Raw genomic sequence first — 19,182 nt, 5'->3', positions numbered from 1 at the left:
GCCTGTGTGGCTCAGTTGGTTAAATCTCTGCCTTTGGCTCAGGTCATGATCCCAGGGTCTTGGGATCGAGCCCCACATCGGGCTCTCTGCTCAGAGGGGAGCCTGCTTCCGCCTCTCCCTCTGTTCCTCCTGCTCATGCTCACACTCTCCCTTTCAAATAAATGAATAATATATTTTAAAAAATAAAATATTTTTTAAAAAATAAAATAAAATAGACAATAATCCTTCATAGGTTTGTTTTAATAATTAAATGGGGAAAAGGTATATATATATATATATATATATACACATATATATTTATATTTACCATATGTTTATGTACATATGTCTAAGTACACATACCATGTATATGTATGTATGTACACAGGGTGCTCAGCACAGTACAGAGCACATGATAAGCAGTAACTATTACTATTATTATTATCCTTATCCATGATGGCTCTCCACAGTGGTTGGCTTTATGTGGCAGGAGATGGGAAAAAATGGAATGTGGCCATAACGGAAAGTGACTTTGACATCTCTTAGCACTTGCATATCCAGGTGCACGTGGAACACACAGGCACCCTGGAAGTCCCCATTCAGGGGTCTTCAGTGTCAGGACAGGACACATTACACTCTCCAGATGCCCATAAGCACCAGTCTCAAATGGTACTCTGTACTCAAGCAACTGGTCGTTTCTTGGGTTGGTTCACTTTCCTGGATCTCCATGACGGTTCAAATGCTTTCACGCCCTCCAAACCCTTTCCCCCTTGTCTGGCCTCCCCTCTCCTAGGTAGAGGGGCCGTAGCTCTTACTGAAGGGGAAATAGAAGCTGTCAGATGAGAACTTCCCCTTCCCATCTCATCCACAGAAACCAGCTCGCAGCTCTCTCCCCTCCTTCTACAGCTGAGGGCTGCCTCCTCTCCAGCTAACATTCATCCCTCCTTCTCTGCTCACTTTGATTCTAGCTCCTCCTGCCGCCTCAGGAACCTGACCACATCTCTCTCTTGGTTATTTGACTCCTCTCTTTCAACTGGCTTTAAACACCCTCATGTCTTCCTTAACAACAACAAAACAGAAACAAGAAAACGCTGAACTTGACTTCTTTTTTCATCCCGTCGACCAGAGCTGCCTCCCCAGAACCACCAACATGGCCTCCGACAAGCCAGAGCTACTGCCTCTTGATGCCGCCGGCCGTTGGGAGCACAGCAAAGAGTGGTTTTCAGAGCAAGGAAGACAAGCTTGGGATGCATCAGGAATTGGAAATTTGCTTTGAGGTGAGTCTTTGCGTGTGGGAATCTCGGACTGGGTCACAAGCACGATACCACAGGGACAGCAGGGGAGGTATTCACAGCATCTTCAGGCACAAGCAGTAAGTGCTTTTCTCTGAAGAGTTGAAGGGTCTTTGGGGAAGTTTCTGTAGTGAACAATCACAGTATTTGCTTGGGAGGACAATCCCAAAAGAGTCAAGAAAGGCTAATGGAGAGAGTAGAATAGCCACCGGCTAACTGGGCAGTCAGTGGCGGTTTCCCTTCTCTGCCTCCGGGCTGATTGTGGGCTAGAAGGTTTTGGTTCTCAGTCTCGAGCTTCAGCTCTTGCTCCTTCCTTCCATGACTCAACCTTTCAAGAATTTTCTCTGCTTGCCATCTTCTCGTCTTCTTCTCGCACCTCCTCCCTCCCTCCTGACCTCAGGCACCTTCTACAGCAGTGCCCATCCTCAGCAACTGTGGTGTCCTCTAACTGGTTGGTATTTTGCAAGCCTCATCACACACGGCCTCTCAGGGCCTGGGTCTCCTGCTCCTCGGAGCCCATGAGACTACGCGCCCCGGGAGTCCAGCTCCCTCTCTCTCACCACTCTTTCTTTTCTTGGCAGACTCATTCTAGTCTACCCAGGTATTAAACATGATGGTCCCACAAAGCCTGGGCCTGGGGCGTCCCTCCACCCTCTAGGCCTGCTCCCATGGCAATCCCAGGCCTTCCCGTTGCCCCCACTACCATCTCCAGCCCCACCCACCTCTGGAGCTCCACGTCTACCTGGCATCTCCACTGCCTTTCTCCAAGCCTTTGTGAGCCAAGATTTCCGTAGACGTGAAGTTAGCACTGGGACAGACAAACCCCCGAATCTCAGGGATTCAGCATCGTAAAAGCTTACTTTTCTCCGATATGTGGGTCCAGAGCAGAGTTCCTGGTCTGCCGCTTGTCTCTCCCACACGATGAATCAAAGGTCCCGGTTCCTCCCATCGGCTGGCTCCGCCACCTGCTGCAGCCTCAGAGTCCTCTGCCTTTACCAAGCGGCTAAGGTAGGGGAGGGACGAAATGCTTTCCCTCTGCCCTCCTAGATTTAATTTTGTCTAGGAGACAAAATGACAACAGGCAGATTAATAGGAGAAAAGGATACAAATGCATTCGTTTTTTACTATTACATGCCTGGGGGCATCACAGGAAAAAACAAAGTGAATACCCACCTCTCCTGCCGCCCAAGATGGTGAGAATTGAGAGCTTATATACTGTCTGATAGGGGAAGGGGAGGGGAGGTAAAGATAACCCAGGAAAGAGGAAATGATTTTTAGGAAGGACGAGGAGGGACAGACAGTGTGTGACAAATTTGTCGGGCTGTGGCACTGGCTTCCAGTCTCCTCTCCTGCGGTGAGAGTCAATCTTCCTCATTGATGAAACTCCCCAGGAGGGTAGTCTATGGCAACCAGCCTCTAGCTCCTTTCGGAGGATCCGACCTAAGGCAGGTAAGGAGAATGCAGAGAAAGACTCCCACTGCATTTGCTGTTCTTCTAGTACCTTCAGCTCAAAATAACCAGTACGCCAAAGTGGCCCATATTGGGGTGGCGTGTCCTAAGTTCCTTCAGGAGGGAAAAGGAGAGTATAAAAGCTACATCTGAGATTTGAAAGCTTTGGCCTGGGAAATGATATTGCTTCAACTTGTGTTCCATTGACAAAACAAACAGACAAAATCAGTCATGTGGTATTATGGGTTGGATTGTTGCCTACCATCCCCCAAATGGGTATGTTCAAATCCTAATGAGAACTACCTGTGAATGTGATCTTATTTGGAAATAGAGTCTTTGTAGATGTAATCCAGTTACAATGAGATCACACTGACTTAGGATGGGTCCTAATCACATGACCCTTACAAGATGGTAGAAAGTTGGGCATGCAGATATATACAGAAGGAAGGTGACCCAGTGAAGTGTGTGAGACACAGGAGAGAATGTTCCTGAAGACAGGGACAGAGATTGGAATGATCCACCTATAAATCAAGCCACATCAAAGATTGCCTGCAACCATCAGAAGCTGAGAGAAAGCTGTGGAACAGATTTTCTCTCAGAGCCTCTGGAAAGACCTAACCCAGCTGCCACCTCCAATTTGGACTTCCAGCCTCCAGAACTATGAGAGAATAAATGTCTGTCAAGTCATTCACTTTGTGGTACTTTGTTACAGCAGCCACAGAAAACCAATATACTTGGCTACCCCTGGTTCCAAAAAGAAACATAGTCTCACATTTTGGTGAAAACTCCATCCTACTGAAGGGTTTCTGTCACAAGATGGAAGTCTGAACTCACCCTCTTCCCTCCCACTCTGACCTCTTTGGGTGTTTCTTACCTTAGTGTAGACATTGCCCTCCTTGTAGGCTAGAAACTTGGGTTTGAGCATGACCTCTTCTTCTTCCTCTCCTCCCATATCCATTGCCAGGTCCTAAATATCTCTGGGGTCTACCACTTCTCTCTGTCTCCATCACCACCCACTCCCCAAGCTGACTCCCCATGTCCTGATCACTGCAGAAACCTCCTGACTGGTCTGCCCTTGCCAGTGCTTATTTCTTGTTGACCTTCTCCTGAGATTCCTGCCTGAATTCAGTTTCCAAATCTCAAATCCGCTTATGTCATCATCCTATTTAAATGAGTTAAAGATGTTCTATTGTCCAGAGGATAAAGATAAGTTTCTCATGGTCAACAAGGCCCTTCATAGTCGGGTTTTGAAGGTTCATTTGCTGTGTCAATTTGACTGGGCCATAAGATGCCCAGACATTTGACCAAATGTTGCTCTAGGTGTGTTTGTGAGGGTGTTTCATTTGAATTGGTAGACTAAGGCAGATTCCCCTTTCTAATGATGCTGGATCTCATCCAATCAATTGAAGAGCTGAATTGAACAAAAAGGTTGAGTAAGAGGGAAATCCTCCTGCCTGGTAGTCTGAGCTGTTACAGACTCAAATGGAAAGATCCATTCTTCTTGGATCTTGAGCCTGGTGGCTTTCAGACTAGAGTTTACACCTTTGTCTCTCCTAGCTCTCAGGTTTTTGGGCTTGGACTAGAAACACACCATTAACTCTCCTGGGTTTCCAGCTTGTTGACTGCAGATCTGGGGACATCTCAGCCTCCGCAGTCATATAAGCCTATCCATTCATCCATCTATCCATTCATCTATCCATTCATCCATCCATCCATCCATCCGTCCGTCCATCCATCCTCCCTTCTTTCCTTCCTCTTGGTTCTGTTCCTCTGGAGAACCCTGACTAATACACTGACCCTATCTATCTGTCTGGTCTCATCCAGAACCACACATCACACTCCCTCCTGATGTTGGGGCTTTGCATGTGCTCTCCTCTTAGAAAATCTCTTCCTCTCTTCTTGCTCATTTTACTGCTATTCATTTTTCCTCTCTCGGATCAAGCATTGCTTCTTCTTCTCTAATTTCCTTGACTAAGTCAAAGCCCTCAACTAGATTCCCATTAACACATCATGAACCCCTCCACTGTAGGACTTGTCAGAGTTATACAGCCATTGACTGTCTGTCTTCTCTATAGCCTATGAGCTTCACCAAGATAGTCACCATGTCTGTAGTAACTACACCTCACTATTGTGCCCCAGCACCTAGCACAGTGCCTGGCCAAAAGAATGTGTGGATTGATTCTTGTCGCCATTTTGGGGGAATGTCTGTTTGGAACCCATGCCAGGAATGAGCAGAGCAGTGATAGACAGTTATCCCTGTCCTGGGTTGGGGAAGGGGTAAGAGACAGGTGAAGAATAGGTATCTTCCATGCAGGGGTTTCTCTGTGGGGACTTGTCACCTCCACAGCAAGGGCAGCCAGTCAGAATGGAGGCAGAAGGGAGGCCGGGAGCAAGTCAAGACAAATGCTACACAATTGCTCCAAGGACACTAATAGACCTCAGAGCATCATTGGAAAAAGCCTTCTGAAATTACTCATTTTCTCTCTTTAAGGCTTACTATGGACAAGATTGCTGTGTCCCCCCCCCCCAAATTCATATATGGAAACCCTAAATCAATAATACAATGTTGGAGTTGGAGCCTTTGAGGCTAACTGGGTCATGAATGTGGAGCCCCCATGAGGGGATTAGTGTCCTTATAAGAAGGAACACAATAGAGGCGCCTGGATGGTTCGGTCAATTAAGCATCCAACTCTTGATTTCAGCTCAGGTCATGGTCTCAGTGTCATGAGATCGAGTCCTCTGTCGGCTCTACGCTGAGCACTGAGAGTGGAGCCTGCTTGAGGTTCTCCCTCTTCCTTTGTCCTTTCCCACTGTCCCCTCACCTGCACAGTCTCTGTCTCTCTTTCAAAAAAACAAAAACAAAAACCCACAAGAGAACTTGCCCCTCTCTTTGCCCTCTGCCATGTGAAGGTACCATGAGAAGACAGCCATCTGCACACCAGAAAAGAGGGCCCTCACCAGTCACCAGCTCTGCACGTGCCTTGATCTGGGACTTCCCTGCCTCCCGAACTGAGAAAGCAACATCTGTTGTTTAAGCCGTCCAGTCTGCAGTGTTTTTGTTATAGCAGCCGAAGCAGACTAAGACAAACCTGGATTTTAATTCTTGAAAATGCCAGAAGGCATTTGCTGCCCAAAGCGACTGGTATAGTTGATGGCTCAGTGAACGATAGTGTTTCAGGTCAAAGTGGAAGTGAAGGGGTATCTTCAGAAGAACGATTTCTTTTTCTTTCTTTCTTTTTTTAAAATATTTTGTTTATTTATTTGACAGACAGAAATCACAAGTAGGCAGAGAGGCAGGCGGGGTGGGGGGGAGGCAGGCTACCTGCTGAGCAGAGAGCCCGATGCGGGACTCAATCCCAGGACCCTGGGATCATGACCTGAGCCGAAGGCAGAGACTTAACCCACTGAGCCACCCAGCCGCCCCTGGAGACTGATTTCTCATCCTGCATGTGACTTGGCCCTCACTGCCAGACCGGAGGAGGCATCCCCCACGTGCCTTCTCCCGGGAGCTACTGCTACCGGACCATGAGTGAGAGCAACTGTGGGTCTGGCTCCACCTATAGACTTTACCGTTCATTGTCTGCCGGGCCCCTCACCACCTCCAGAGGGAAAAAGGCGGTGCCAACCCCATTTCACAGCTGAGGTCTAAAGCTTGGGAAGGTCCCTGCACTGGCAGGCTCACTCGCTGGGGAGGGACAGAGAGCATCTGCCGTGTGAACTCACCCCTCTACCATCAGAGCCTTTCTTTGAACCACTCTTGGATGTTGCAACCCAAGGTACAGCTTGTGAGGGCGGTGGTTGTGTAAATAAGGTTTAGAATCTTTACCAAAACAATAGGCTCATTATATTTCACTAGGGGAGAGAAGCCATGTGAGAGGGCTGTGCCGATACTGTAATATATGCACGCGTGTGCTCACGCACAACAAGAGGGAAACATGCTTCCCAGAGCCTTGCTACTAAGAACACGAGGAATGTAACTGGTGGTCCAGCAACACAGGCTCCCTAGAATCTCAAGTGCCCTCCTAGATGTAGCGACTCAGCATCTGCTTTTTTGCAAGCTCCCATGCGTGTTGCCTCTTGAGCAGCCCTGCCAGCATTAGCCTGGCCTCACCTGTTCCTTGCGACGACCCCGCACACTCACAGCTGCAACTCTCAAACTTCTGAATGTAAAAAAAATGGCTGGGGAACTCATCGCAACTATGGATTCCTCCGTCTCAGTCTTGGAGTGTCTAGAATTCCCAGGCTTTTTCATTTCTAAAAGGCATGCCGGGTGATTCTGAGCCATCTGGTCCTACTAGAACACCATACTTGGACCAGCACGCATCAGATCTTTAGTTTTCCTGCAGAAAATGTGTCCTTAAGAGTAACTGGGCTCAGCAAAAGTCTAGATCTTGTCTTAATTGGAATTGAGAGAACGGTTTCAGTTTGGGAAAGTCTGCATAATAAATACCCAGTTTTCCTCCTCCTCTGCCTCTCCATTCGTGCCTGACTCCTATTCAGTTCTCAGCAGCTGGGACTCATGCTTTGATTTAGAACTGGAGTGGAGACTTCCTGAGAGTCATTTTGATTATTCTGCAAAAAATAAAAAGCTTGCGCTGTCTCTTTCGGGATGGTTTTTAGATCACACGGGGAGACGAAATTGCTGTGGCACGTGGGCACTGGGAATCCTGCAGAGTGAAAAAGCGGTCTCAAAAGTGAGACCTCAGGGACTCCAGTGACCAGACAGCTCCAGAAAATCCCTACCGCCGAAGGGCGATTGGGAATTAAGGGGACTTCCCAAACTTGGGATGGCCAGAGGTCTCGGTGAAATTGACACTGTGGGATGCTCGATGTGCTGAGGGAGGTTCTCTGTGTTCAGGGGCTGTGAGGGGGTGTGTGTGCGCTAAGTGCTGAGGAAGCCTGGAAAGGAAGAGGGGGACCCTGTGACAGGTCTGGAAGCAGGAGGCCCTTTGCTGGCGCAGAAGGACGGGCGGCAGGCAGCCAAGGACCAGTTTTGAGGCTCGGATGGGGCAGGAGATCCCAGATGTGAAGCAGAGGTGCAGCTAGACAGGAAGGAGGAAATGCAGGCTATGGGTTGACTGCAGGGGGTGGGACAGCCTGGAGGGGTTGTGACAAAGGGAAGAGGAAAGCAAGCCTGCCTGCCTTCCCTCCCTCCTTCTGTTTCTGCCCTGCCCCTCTTTTCAGTATATGGGCTGCCCAGAAAGCAAACCCTTCCCGAGAGCAGGAGATTAGGGGCTGGAGGTGGGCTGGGGGAGAAGGAACACAGAATAATCTAGGACCTCAGGAGACCCACCTGGTTGCTGGCAGCAGTGCTGGGTAGAGGGCAGGAAGCCTACCCTCCACAGAGCCTGTTTGGATTTGGGTCTGACGTGTGTGTGGAAACCGAGTGGATGTGTGAACCACCTTGCCTTGGGGGCATGTCATGTCCACTCTGAGGGTTATGGGCTGGACTGTGTGCCCCCTAACGTCCCGTGTGGAAGCCCTAACCCTCAGGGTCGGAAAGCAACCCTGTTTGGAGATGGGGCCTTTAAAGAGGCAGGGAGGGTCAACGAGGCTCATGTGGGAGAGAATGCATCCATCTGCTGTCCTTACAAGAGGGGGTTCACACCCACAGAGAGAGGTCAGGGATGCGCAGGCGCAGAGGAACGGAAGAGGCAGCAGGAGAGACCCCAGGGGAAGCCAAGCCTGCCGACACCTCCACCTGGGGCTTCCAGCCTCCAGAACTGTGAGAAACTGAGTGTCTGTTGTTGCAGGTTTGGGGAGCTGGGGCTGAGCTGGGGTTCACCTGCGACATTCGGTGTGTCCTGGGGTGGTCTGCTGGGCAGTGGGGGGGTGCAGAGAGGGAGGAGTAGGGGAGAGAGAGAAGGCTGAGAACCCAGCCCCTCCTCCCGCCGGGAGCACTGGCTGCCGAGCAGTTCCCTAGGTGGGGCCGGGGTTCTTCAGGTGAGCGGTGAGCGGCCCCACAGTGTTTGCACCTGGGCTCTCCTGTAGACACGGGGCTGAGGGCTGGCGGCGCATGCACCCTGTGACTTGTGAGGCTCTGTGCTAATGCAGCTGGGGGGCTGGGTGGCGGAGGTCCCCACTCTCTAGGCCGTTTGTCACAACACCCTTCCCCAGAGTGGGGGTTGTTGCCAGGGCTCAGTAAGGGCCCAGGCTAGCAGGCCAGGCAGCCTGGCCCATGCTGGCTGCTCGAAGCTTCCTGGTCCTGCACCTGGGAAACCTCTGGGAGGGAGGAGGTAGGGGGAGAGAAGCCGCCTGGCAGGGTGACCCCTGTGAGGACCCGGGTCCAGGTGAGTTCGGCCGGAGCCATGGTACTCCCCTCTTGTGGTGGGGAGGGTGTGGGGGAAGCCGACAGGAGGGCCTCATGGTTTCCCCTGGATCCTGCATTCAGCACTTGGGGGTCCTTTGGACTAAAGGCAGCAGGGAGGCCTCCAGGGCCATTCACAGGCCCGCAGGTGCAGGAGCTGCCTCCTCCCTGCGGCCATCATCGGGTCTCCAAGCTGCAGCCCTGTGGACCCAGCCACGGGGATGGGAGGGAGTGTCGCCTCCCGGGGGGTGAGAGTTCCTGGGGGGATGGGTACTGTGAGTAAATGCAATACCACTGCCTCCCCCTGGAAAGGTGGAACCCTCAGGGCTCGCTCCTGGCCGACAGCAGGTGTGACTGTGCCCTGTGACCCAGGTGGGGCAGACAGGATGGCAGACTCAGTGCCCCCACCCCCGCACCCACTCCCCTGACGCTGGCACCTGCCTCACATCACCATGTGCCAGTGGAGGATTTCTGGGTCATGAGAAAATGACAACAAATGCTGCTTGTGTGTGTGTGTGTGTGTGTGTGTGTGTGTATAACCTTATCTGTGAGTGTGACTTTGTCCATGTGTCTGTCTATGTGCGTGTATCTGAGTGTGTGGAGGCAGAGGGAGCCTCCGGTCCCAGCAGAGGACCCATCTGGTCTGGCTGGCAGGAGAAGGGGGCTTAGCCGCTGACCTTGGGTGGGTGAACAGGTGCCCAGGCTGGGCCCTGGGCCCAGACCATCCCCAGAGGGCTGTGGTCTGTGTCTCCCCTCCAGAGTGAGATGGCTAAGGCACTCCCTCAGGCACTCCGTGAGAGCATGGGGGCTGCTGCTTCATTGTTAGCCATGTGGCCCCCGCTGCTCATCACTGCAGCTGTCCTAGGGCTCGGGGCCACAGCTTCTCACCAACTGCCTGGCCCCTTGGGGCTCCTGGAGTTGTACTCTAAAAACTTAGGGTGTCCTGCCTGGGCTGGAGTCCCTTGTGGCATGAACAGTAGCATTGTCCCATCAGGCCCGAGGATAACGTTCGGGAGGTGGACAGAGTGCTCCCCAGCTCACCCCAGGGCACCCTCATAGGACTAGGGACTGGAAGGCCTGGAACACAGGATTTAAAAAAAAAAAAAATTGATTTAGAGAGAGTCGTTCTGGCAGATGCCATCAGGCTCTCTCGAGGACCCACTGGAATTTTTTTTTTTTTGGTCAACTTTTAAGATTGTTCAAAACCGGGCGCCTTCAGCTCAGGTCATGATTCCAGGATCCTGGGATTGAGCCCCGAATCAGGCTCTCTGCTCCGTGGAGAGCCTGCTTTCTCCTCTCTCTCTGCCTGCCTCTCTGCCTACTTGAGATCTCTGTCAAATAAATAAATAAAACCTTAAAAAAAAAAAAAGATTGTTCAAAACCCCTCAGTGGGGAATGACCAAGAACTTTACCGTTCCAAAGGAATGCCCATGTGGTGGGGAGGGGGTCTGGATACCACCAGCACCTTGAGGAGGGCTGTTTTTAGGGTCAGATTCACTTTTTTTTTTTTTTTTTTTTAATGGTGTGTGATCCTCTTGACTGTTCTCACTCATTCTTGATGGTTTTAAGGGACAATTTCCACTGTTTCCAGAATGATTTGGAAATCTAGAATGCTTGTTTTCCCACTTGCTCACGCTTGATGAAACTCCGTGTTCCCATCTGCCAGGTGGGGGAGCCGGCTGGGGGTCACACTTGCAATGGGGGGGCAATTAAAGCTGAGTTCGGCAAGGAAATAATTTTTGGAGGTGTGGACAGGTTAAGGGACCAAGGAGGCCAAGAGCCCTCAGGGTCCCTTGGGTGGGGGTGCGGGGGTTGAGCTGTGGCACCATAGAGCTGGACATCTTTGTCCTCCTGCTCTTATTCACCCTTGGCAGAGCCGAAGCGGCAGCTGGAGGGTAAGGGAGCTGGGGTGGTGCGGTCCATGGGGTCAGAGCTGAGCAAGATCTGAGTGGAGACCTGATAGATTGTTCACCTGATGGGGTGTTTGCTCTGTGATGATGGCTAATTAGACTTGACCCACATTTATCTGAATTCTGTGCACTCCGTATGCTGCTGAGTGCTTGCGGATATGGGGGTGCAGACTGTTCCTGCCCTCCTGAGTTTAGAGGGCGAGAGTAGTAGTTAATGACCGTGAAAGTGTCTCTGGGCCCACCTGACAAGCCCTGTGTTCTGCAAGTGACATTAGGGGGCTGAGGCGTGAAGTCTCAAGCAGCTCCTATTCCCTAAGCCCTTCTCTGGACTCCTCTGCAATCTGGCCCTTCCTGCCAGCCGACTGCCTGTCGGACGTATACTTGGCCTCATCGTAGTGGAAAGTGCGTGTTTGCTGGTTGCATATTTAAAGATTTGTATTTATTTATTTGACAGAGATCACAGGTAGACAGAGAGGCAGGCAGAGAGAGAGGAGGAAGCAGGCTCCCTGCTGAGCAGAGAGCCCGATGCGGGACTCGATCCCAGGACCCTGGGATCATGACCCGAGCTGAAGGCAGAGGCTCCAACACACTGAGCCACCCAGGTGCACCTGCTGGTCGCATATTGATGGAGTGCCAGCAGCCAGGGAACATGCCAAGTCGTGAATAACAGGGAATTTGTGATCCTCTTAACACAGTGGAAAACCCATACGTGAGCAATGAGAGGCTGATGGGTCGATATTGATGGCCACCAACGCTGGCGTGTTTCCCACGTGAACTTCCACTTAGTTGCAAAACCCTTTAGCTCACCTGTGGCAGGAGCATGCTGTCCAAAAAGCTGATGTTCTCCCAGGGCCTGGAGGTGTGTCTTACAACTGCTGTGATGGTTGCCCGTATCCCAGAGGATAAAGCTCTGAAACTTACAGCTCCAGGTCCCTTCTTCCTCCTACCTGGAAAAGGCCGGTGGCCGCTGTGTGGGTGGGGAGAGGGCCCCAGCGAACCTGAGGGGCCATCCAGGCTAGCAAGTCGAGGGGGACAGCTGAGGTCAGCCTAGCTCTGGCCTTCCATGTTCCTAGCTTCTTAGCTTCTCTGTGGTGACCCAGAGTGAGGCAAGAGGCCTGGCTGGGCTTTGGAATCAGACCTGGATTTGAATCCTGCCTTTTCTACTTCGTAACTATGAGCTCTTGGGAAAGTACCTTTTCAGAGCCTGTTTCTTCTGCTGTGAAATGAGAGCATAATCCGTAATTTGATGGTTTAGGGGTTGCATAAGAACATGGGCTTGGCGTGCCTTGCCACAGGTGTGGCGTGTGATATCTACTTGGCACGTGTGACATCATCTCCACTCTACCTCTCCAGCCAGCAACATCCAAGGGCTTATCTGCCTATCACAGGTCGTGTCTCTGGCTTCTCACCAAGCTGTCCAGCTGCCCTGGGAAGGTGTCCCTGATTTCAACCTGCCAATCTCTTTGGTCTTCACTTCCAGGACCAAAAGATGGCTCAAACTTGGCCTGCTTTGTCATCCGCGTGCCAGGCTGACTCAAGAGCACCAATTACCAGCCAGCTGCCTTGGACTCCTCCTCACCAGGACCATCTGGAGAATCTGGCCTGCCCTGGCACTTCCCTTTCGAGCTTCTCTGCCTTTAGAGCTCCCTCTGGAGATCAGCATCATGGTACCTGGGAAAGGTGCCTTCTACCCACCCCAAGTGGTCCCTCCTCAAGCTCTGGGAGCCCCTCCCTCAGGGACAGACCCTTGGGGTCCCTGTTGTCACTCACAGAGCCCAAGGTAAGACCTATTTAAAAATGGTAGGTGGACCCCAGTAGAAACACAAAATGGGAGGTTTGCTCATCTGTGAGGTTTCCAAGGTCATAAGTGTACAGCCCTGACCCCCTACTGTTGCAATTCTCCGATACCTGGGACGCAGGCCTCTTCTGAACAGTGTCCCTAGTCAACCCTGGATGAGGCCAGGTACCGTGGGCCAGCTCAGATTTACATGTGAGCTGTAGGTCTGTCTGGTTTAAAACTTTCTGGCCGTGTGCATCCCGAAATTGTTAGTGGCAGGGGCTATATAATCTGATGTCAAAACTACCTTCCAGGGGTGCCTGGGTGGCTCAGTGGGTTAAAGCCTCTGCCTTCGGCTCAGGTCACGATCCCAGGGTCCTGGGATTGAGCCCCACATTGTGCTTTCTGCACAGCAGGGAGCCTGCTTCCCCCTCTTTCTCTCTCTCTGCCTGCCTCTCTGCCTACTTCTGATCTCTGTCAAATAAATTAAAAAAAAAAACCAAAAAACCAAAAAAACAAAACCTACCTTCCAGTGAAGGTTTTTTTTTGTTTTGTTTTGTTTCTTGGGTTTTTTTGGTATTAAAAACCATCTAGAGTCTTTGCATTTCTATTTTAGACAACTCTGGGTGCTTTTTTTTTTTTTTTTTTTTTTAGCCAAAAACTTTATTTCTTGTACTTATTCAGAGGAACAATGCCTCTGAGATGTTGATGTACACAAATCTTCGTGAAGTGTTAGGATGCGGATTCTGCATTTGTAGCAAGCCCCCAGTGTTGCTCAGACCACACTTGGAGTAGCAGGATGGTGGTGAGAAATGGCAGAGGCCAGCGCCATTTCTCATGGAGACTCTCATGGAGACTCGCTGGGTGTGTCTCCATGCCGTGGCCAGTCCTGTGTCTCCGGACTTTCTGGATATCTATTCAGAAGTCTGAGTGGCCTTTTACGGGGTGGGGTCTCTGAGTAAGGCATCACATCCTGCTGGGAGCTCCTTTGGCAGTAACAAGACCATTCCTGTCATCAATTATTTTCTTCTTTTATAGCTTTTCACCTCAGTTGTGCCTCACCATTGCCCTTCTGGAAGCTGTCTTCTAAGTTGGTGTTAAGTTGTGACTCAGGACTTAGTCTTCATTTTCTCCCTTCCCAGGCCACCAGCACTCTCCTGCCTGGCCCTGCTGTGACCTGACCAGGGCTATTCTTAACCACATGGTCCTTAGAGATTCCCCCCACCCAGAGGAACTCCGGCCACCCCCCCCCCCAACACCCTCTTTCTTTGAAGGACTTTCCGTATCAAGGACCGATTAACAGGTAACAAACCTACTGGGCTCAAATGTTCTCCAGCAGATGGCTAGGGGGGCAAGGCAGCCTCAGGCTCTGATCTTCTGGAGGCAGCCAGAGGCAGGGGCTGGAGGGAGAGGCCACTGCTCAGGCCTGAACCGGAAATGTCTGAGAGTTCGTTCTTCGGCAGCAGGGGCTGTGAGCAGTTTTATTCTAGCTGTTGGGGAAATAAAGACAGGACAGAGTAACAAGGAGGACGGAAGGTTCTCCAGGGTTGCCTGCTCCCCCACTGGCAGGGCAGGGCCTGTGGTAGAGTAGTTTCTGTGCAGTAAGGGACCACCCCAAAATGGGCCAGGTGGGTGGAGACCAGAGAAACCATAGACAGGGAGTTTTTAAGTTAAAAACAAGGAAAACCCACACAAAGAACACGAATAGCCTTGCATTTCATGATTCCTGTGTCCACTGAGGTCTACCCCAGGGAGATGGAGGGAAAGTAGTGACCTCTGCTGTCACTGGGCTGGGCCAGGCTCAGGCCCCTGGGGCAGCTGCCACTTCCCCTCCAGGTAACTGTGGGAGCCGTTCTGCCCAGTTGAAGAATCAAGGCTGACTAGAGGAGAGAAGCCCAGTCTGGGAGAATGACCCAGTTAGTGTGGTCCTGTGGGATGTGCAGTTAGGCAGTAGGCAGGGCTTCCTTCCAGACTTGGGTGCAAGGGGAGAGCTGAAGAAACCGAAGAAACCGGTCTGAGGAAGCAGGGCTGGTAAGGGGCTGAAATTGCCCCCTGTGGTGGAGGGTGGAGGGTGAAAGGGTAAAATCTCAAGGTCTTCTAGAACAGTCTGCCAAGTGGCCTCCTCCTCTCCACATAGGCTCAGGCTCAGGCTCCTGGACTCCTTGTCAAAAGCCCAGGTTGCCCGGGATGCAGGTCGCTGGGAGGGCTCTGGTGGTGACCTTCATCCCCTACCCTCAGTCTCCTCCTCCTTTACCTTGAGAAAGCTCATGTCAAGGACAAGCTAGAGAAGCCTCCTGACAAAATCTTCCACTCCTAGACCCCTCCCCACAGGCCAAAATTGAGTTTAAAATTAAGTCTTAAAAAAAAAAAAAAAAAAGGACCAACAACTCCCCAAGTTCATACAGACCCCAATACAACTAACCTGATTTTCAGGCCCAGGAAGGACCCTGGTGGCATGGGTTACCCACTAGACGTCCCCCTAAACTTGGCAGGACATTCAAGGCAGATGGATGGTGGAGAGCTCTGTGGGCAATTTCTAGATGCCAGTGGCCTTGCTCCTCAGAAATGCTTTCATCTGCCAGGTACTCACCAGGGAGCTGAGCAGGCTGGGAACCTGGGGTGGCTCATCAAATGCAGAAAATGACAGACACCAAGAGAGGAAGGTCAAGGGCATGTTTAGTTCAGGTGATAAGGATGCTCTGAACACTTCATGATTTGTTCCCAGTTTGCCTCAACACCAGGCAGGTTCCCCTTAACTAGGAGTTGATTTTTAGAGATTGTGTTCACCATGGTCCCTGACAAAATCACAGTCTTAGAATCGAATCCAGCCAAGGAAAGTCACTGGCTTTAGTATCAAAAGTACAATATTTAGTACTTTTCAATTCAATTCAATTCTAGTACTTTTCAAGTACAAATTCAATTCAATCTAGAGCTCTGGAGGAGGAGGATTCTGTTCTCTCCCCAGCGGTTTCTTAAATTCCGCCATCCTGTGTGCCCATCAGCTTCAGTCCAGCTCTGCTAAGCAAAGCTGTGTGTGCTCGGCCTCCCCGGAGCCCCTTCCCCCCGGGTGGGAGGGATGGTGGTGGCTCTGAATCAGTGTGCAAGTGGGGATGGCAGATGAAGCAGGCACACAGTCCAAGGGGTGACAGGGACCACACAGGTGTCTACACATACACATACATGTATATAGAAACAAAATATTTTAATTTTCTTTTCACAGGGCCCCAGGCCGCCTCCTATCAGGTGAGCTCCAGCAGGGAGATGTCTTGGGGCCACGTGCCTCGGGACTGGTTGTGGAGGCCGGTGGGGGCGAGTTCCAGCCACAGCTCTGCGGACAGCTGTCCAGGCATCGAGCAGTCCCTGCCTCCTCGGGTGACAGAGCTGCGGCTCCAGATGCCACATGTCCCGGCTGTCAGGCGCCTCTGAACACCTAGTGGGTGGTTGACACCTACTGCGGAGTTTGAGAAAACCTGTAATACGGAGCGAGCACAGTCAATGTGCCTATGACGCACTCTAACGTAGAGTACAGGAATACACACCACGGAGCGCAGCCCCAGCCGCTCCACAGCCAGGAGGTGCCAAGGGCCAACGTCAGTGTGTGCGGGTGCGGGAAGGCACAGGGCACCACCCGCCACGCCGTTCCCTGTGACCGGCACCGAGAACTTGTCCTTTGTCCCGTTGATGGTAGGAGTGGTAACAGAAACTATGGCATTTTCTAAGAGCAGAGGATGTCATGACCCAGAGATTACTTAGAACTAATGACTGAAGGTCAGGCTGCTCTCTGGCGGGCGGGACTGGCTTTGTGGTCCAAGGATGGCTGGCGGGGAATCTCTCAGACACTCAGGTTCTCACCCAGGGGTGGGGGGAGCACAGGACGGGATGGGAGTGCACTTCCAAGAGTGGACATGAAAACAGATTGGCACACTCTTTTGATTCAGCGAGGGTATCTTTTAAAAGCTCTCCCCCAGCTGCTTCAAATTCTCTTCCCCACTTTGTTCTAGAACTTTGCCCTCCTGAGTTGGATCAGGTCTGCAGGGGAGGCCCTGAACTATGCTTTCGAGGTTTGGATGGGCCCGGGGAAGAACCCCAAGGTGGGGACAGTGGGGAACTCTTACCAGGGGAAAGCCAAAAGGCCTTCTGCCACCTTCTGCACTGGTCTCCCCTCCCCTACTGTGTAATAAACCACTCCCGGCTCATCCTGGCTAGCCAGACCAGGACTCCCTAAAGTCTCCAGTACTGCTTCTACCCAAAAACGTGTTGAGAAGAAAAAAGGTTGGTATGTCGAGTTCTGTTTTTGCATTTCCAGTAGTAAGTGCTGTTCCATGGGCTCAGAGGAAGTGGTCTCTACCCCTCCTAGGGGCCGGTGCTAGGAGCTCTGGATCAGGCGTCTGTAATGGGGCATGACTTCATGCTCCGGCAGGTGGAGAGCAAACTCCAAGGCCACTAACACTGGGAATTCAAAGGCAATCAGTTCTCGTCTATTCAGCCGGAACTTCTCTTCCAGTTTCTGCAACAGAATGAAAAGAAATGAAGAGCATTTTAGCTCTGAAATCAAATTCCGAGGCTTTTTCCATGTGTAAGCTCTCTATCCCCCTAGCTAGCCCCTTTAGGGGCAAGACTAGGAGGACGGAAGGGGGGCATCAGCTGTACTTCCTGTTCTCAGTCCAGGTGGAGAAGGAACCGAACCTCACCTAGGACACACAGTCTGCCAGGAGACTGCCATACAGCCCAGACTTCATTTCTCAAGAATCCTGCAAGGTCAATGCTACATTTATATCCACTTGATAGATGAGAGAAGACGGGAGTCAAGAGGGTAAGACGTTTGTCAAAGGGGATGTGTGCGGTCAACTGCAATGCTGAGCTCCCACCTTGACTGGGATTCAACCTCTACCTGTTAATGGTAGAGGATTCAGGCACGGAGGGAAGACTAAAAAGATACCATATCCTCTACAATAGTAGTAACGACGTGTAAGTTTGGGCTTGGGGCAACTGACTATGTAGTTTGGTCCTTTCATTTCATACACAAGGACCCCAAGACCTGCTGAGATCACCTGCCTTTCAGGTCATCGCCCAGCTGGAGTGTGTGCGTGTGGACAGCAGTGCTCAGCTTGTGCCCAGGGGCTCCCTCCTGCACTGCCTCTGGCTCCAGCCAGCTGTGAAAGCGAACACCCGGGGGGCATGGTAAGGAGGGAAGTCCTTGTTTTTGCCAGAGTGCATTCTGCTTCGGCTTAATAAAAACAAGGACAACAACAAAATTCGCCAGCAGAGCCGTTTGTGCCCACGTTCAGGTTCTAATTGGGCTGGGACCTTGCATCAGTTTTGTTGCTACTATAAATGCCATACCACAGCCTGTAAGTGCTCTGCGTGGACACGGTTGGCTCTTGCCAGATGGTTGTCTTACTCAAATACAACTCAATGTACATAACATCACATGCACAAAGATTAGTTCCATCGAATATCTATGTACACCTGTTGATTCTCCGATTTGTTAACCAAAGATCCCCCTCCACGTTCCTAAAAGTACAGTCAAGTTAGACGAGCACCATTTCTTAGGAGCAGTAAGGCACTGACTTAAAGAACACTTCCTCCCATCAATGGCTGACTAGATATACAAAATGTGGAACAGACATGCAGTGACATACTGCTCAGCCTTAAAAAGGAAGGAAATTCTGACACGTCACAACACAGATGAATCTTGAGGACCTAATGCTAAGGGAAATAAGTTCATCACAAGACAAATAGGAGATGATTCCACTTAGGCGAGATCGCTCGAGTCTGGTTCAGAGACTGTAAGCAGACCAGTGGTGGCCGAGGCCAGGAATGGGTGGGAGGGGGAGCTGGTGTTTAACAGGGACACAGTTTCAGTTTTGCCAGACAATGGTGATGACCGCACAATATGAATGCACTCAATGCCACTGAACTGTACACTTAAAAATAGTAAAAATGGGGCGCTTGGGGGACTCAGTTGTTAAGTGTCTGCCTTTGGCTCAGGTCATGATCCCAGGGTCCTGGGAGTGAGCCCCACATTGGGCTCCCTGCTCAGCCAGAAGCCTGCTTCTCCCTCTCCCCCGCACCCTGCTTGTGTTCCTTCCTTCATGGTCCCTCTTGCTGTCAAATAAAATCTTTTAAAAAAGAGGAGTAAAAATGGTAAATTAAAGCAAAAAAGAATGCTCTTAAGTGGGAAGTACCTCCATTAGCTCCCTTTCTGCTTTTTCTCCTTTCCAACTGAGCCAGCCACACAAACACATACACAGGGCCTTGTCATAGCCACGACCTGAAGAGGTTGTATTCTGACACTTTGAATTCTGGGTCCTTCTTGGCCCGGGCAGCTCAGCTCCTCCTAGGGTTAGCCTAGGGTGCACAACTTGCCAGTGGGCACATCTTTCTTGTGCAAACCCACCAATCCAAGGCCCACACCCTGACCATCTCCTCACTCTGCCTCTCGCACTCCCCCTGCCCTTAGCACCC

The 19,182-nt window shown here is 51.2% G+C and overlaps 1 protein-coding gene and 1 long non-coding RNA gene across 4 annotated transcripts in view; one reads left to right on the top strand and one right to left on the bottom strand.

Annotated features, from left to right (window-relative positions):
• The first annotated feature begins 829 nt into the window (after positions 1–829).
• Positions 830–18,713, top strand: LOC123387627. Of its 2 annotated transcripts, none has more exons than XR_006602074.1 (5): positions 830–1,256; positions 12,418–12,717; positions 13,857–14,017; positions 15,935–15,957; positions 17,383–18,713. It is a non-coding gene; the product is annotated as an uncharacterized LOC123387627 (long non-coding RNA). The 2 variants fall into 2 exon arrangements; XR_006602073.1 differs by having other exon boundaries at positions 17,378–18,713.
• The window catches only part of CABLES1 (Cdk5 and Abl enzyme substrate 1), a 109,502-nt gene continuing 106,217 nt past the window's right edge, over positions 15,898–19,182 (bottom strand). For both annotated transcript variants that reach the window (XM_045065444.1, XM_013051260.2), the window contains one exon: positions 15,898–17,221. In XM_045065444.1, the coding sequence (XP_044921379.1) occupies positions 17,081–17,221 (141 nt within the window). In that variant the 3' untranslated portion in view covers positions 15,898–17,080. The remainder of the gene's footprint in view (positions 17,222–19,182) is intronic.

This window comes from Mustela putorius, unplaced genomic scaffold (assembly GCF_011764305.1).
Source record: "Mustela putorius furo isolate JIRA1106 unplaced genomic scaffold, ASM1176430v1.1 tig00003858_pilon_pilon_pilon, whole genome shotgun sequence".
In the NCBI taxonomy this organism is placed as follows: domain Eukaryota; kingdom Metazoa; phylum Chordata; class Mammalia; order Carnivora; family Mustelidae; genus Mustela; species Mustela putorius.
Note: the sequence above shows the minus strand (reverse complement) of the source record. Positions and strands in the feature narration are given on the sequence as shown.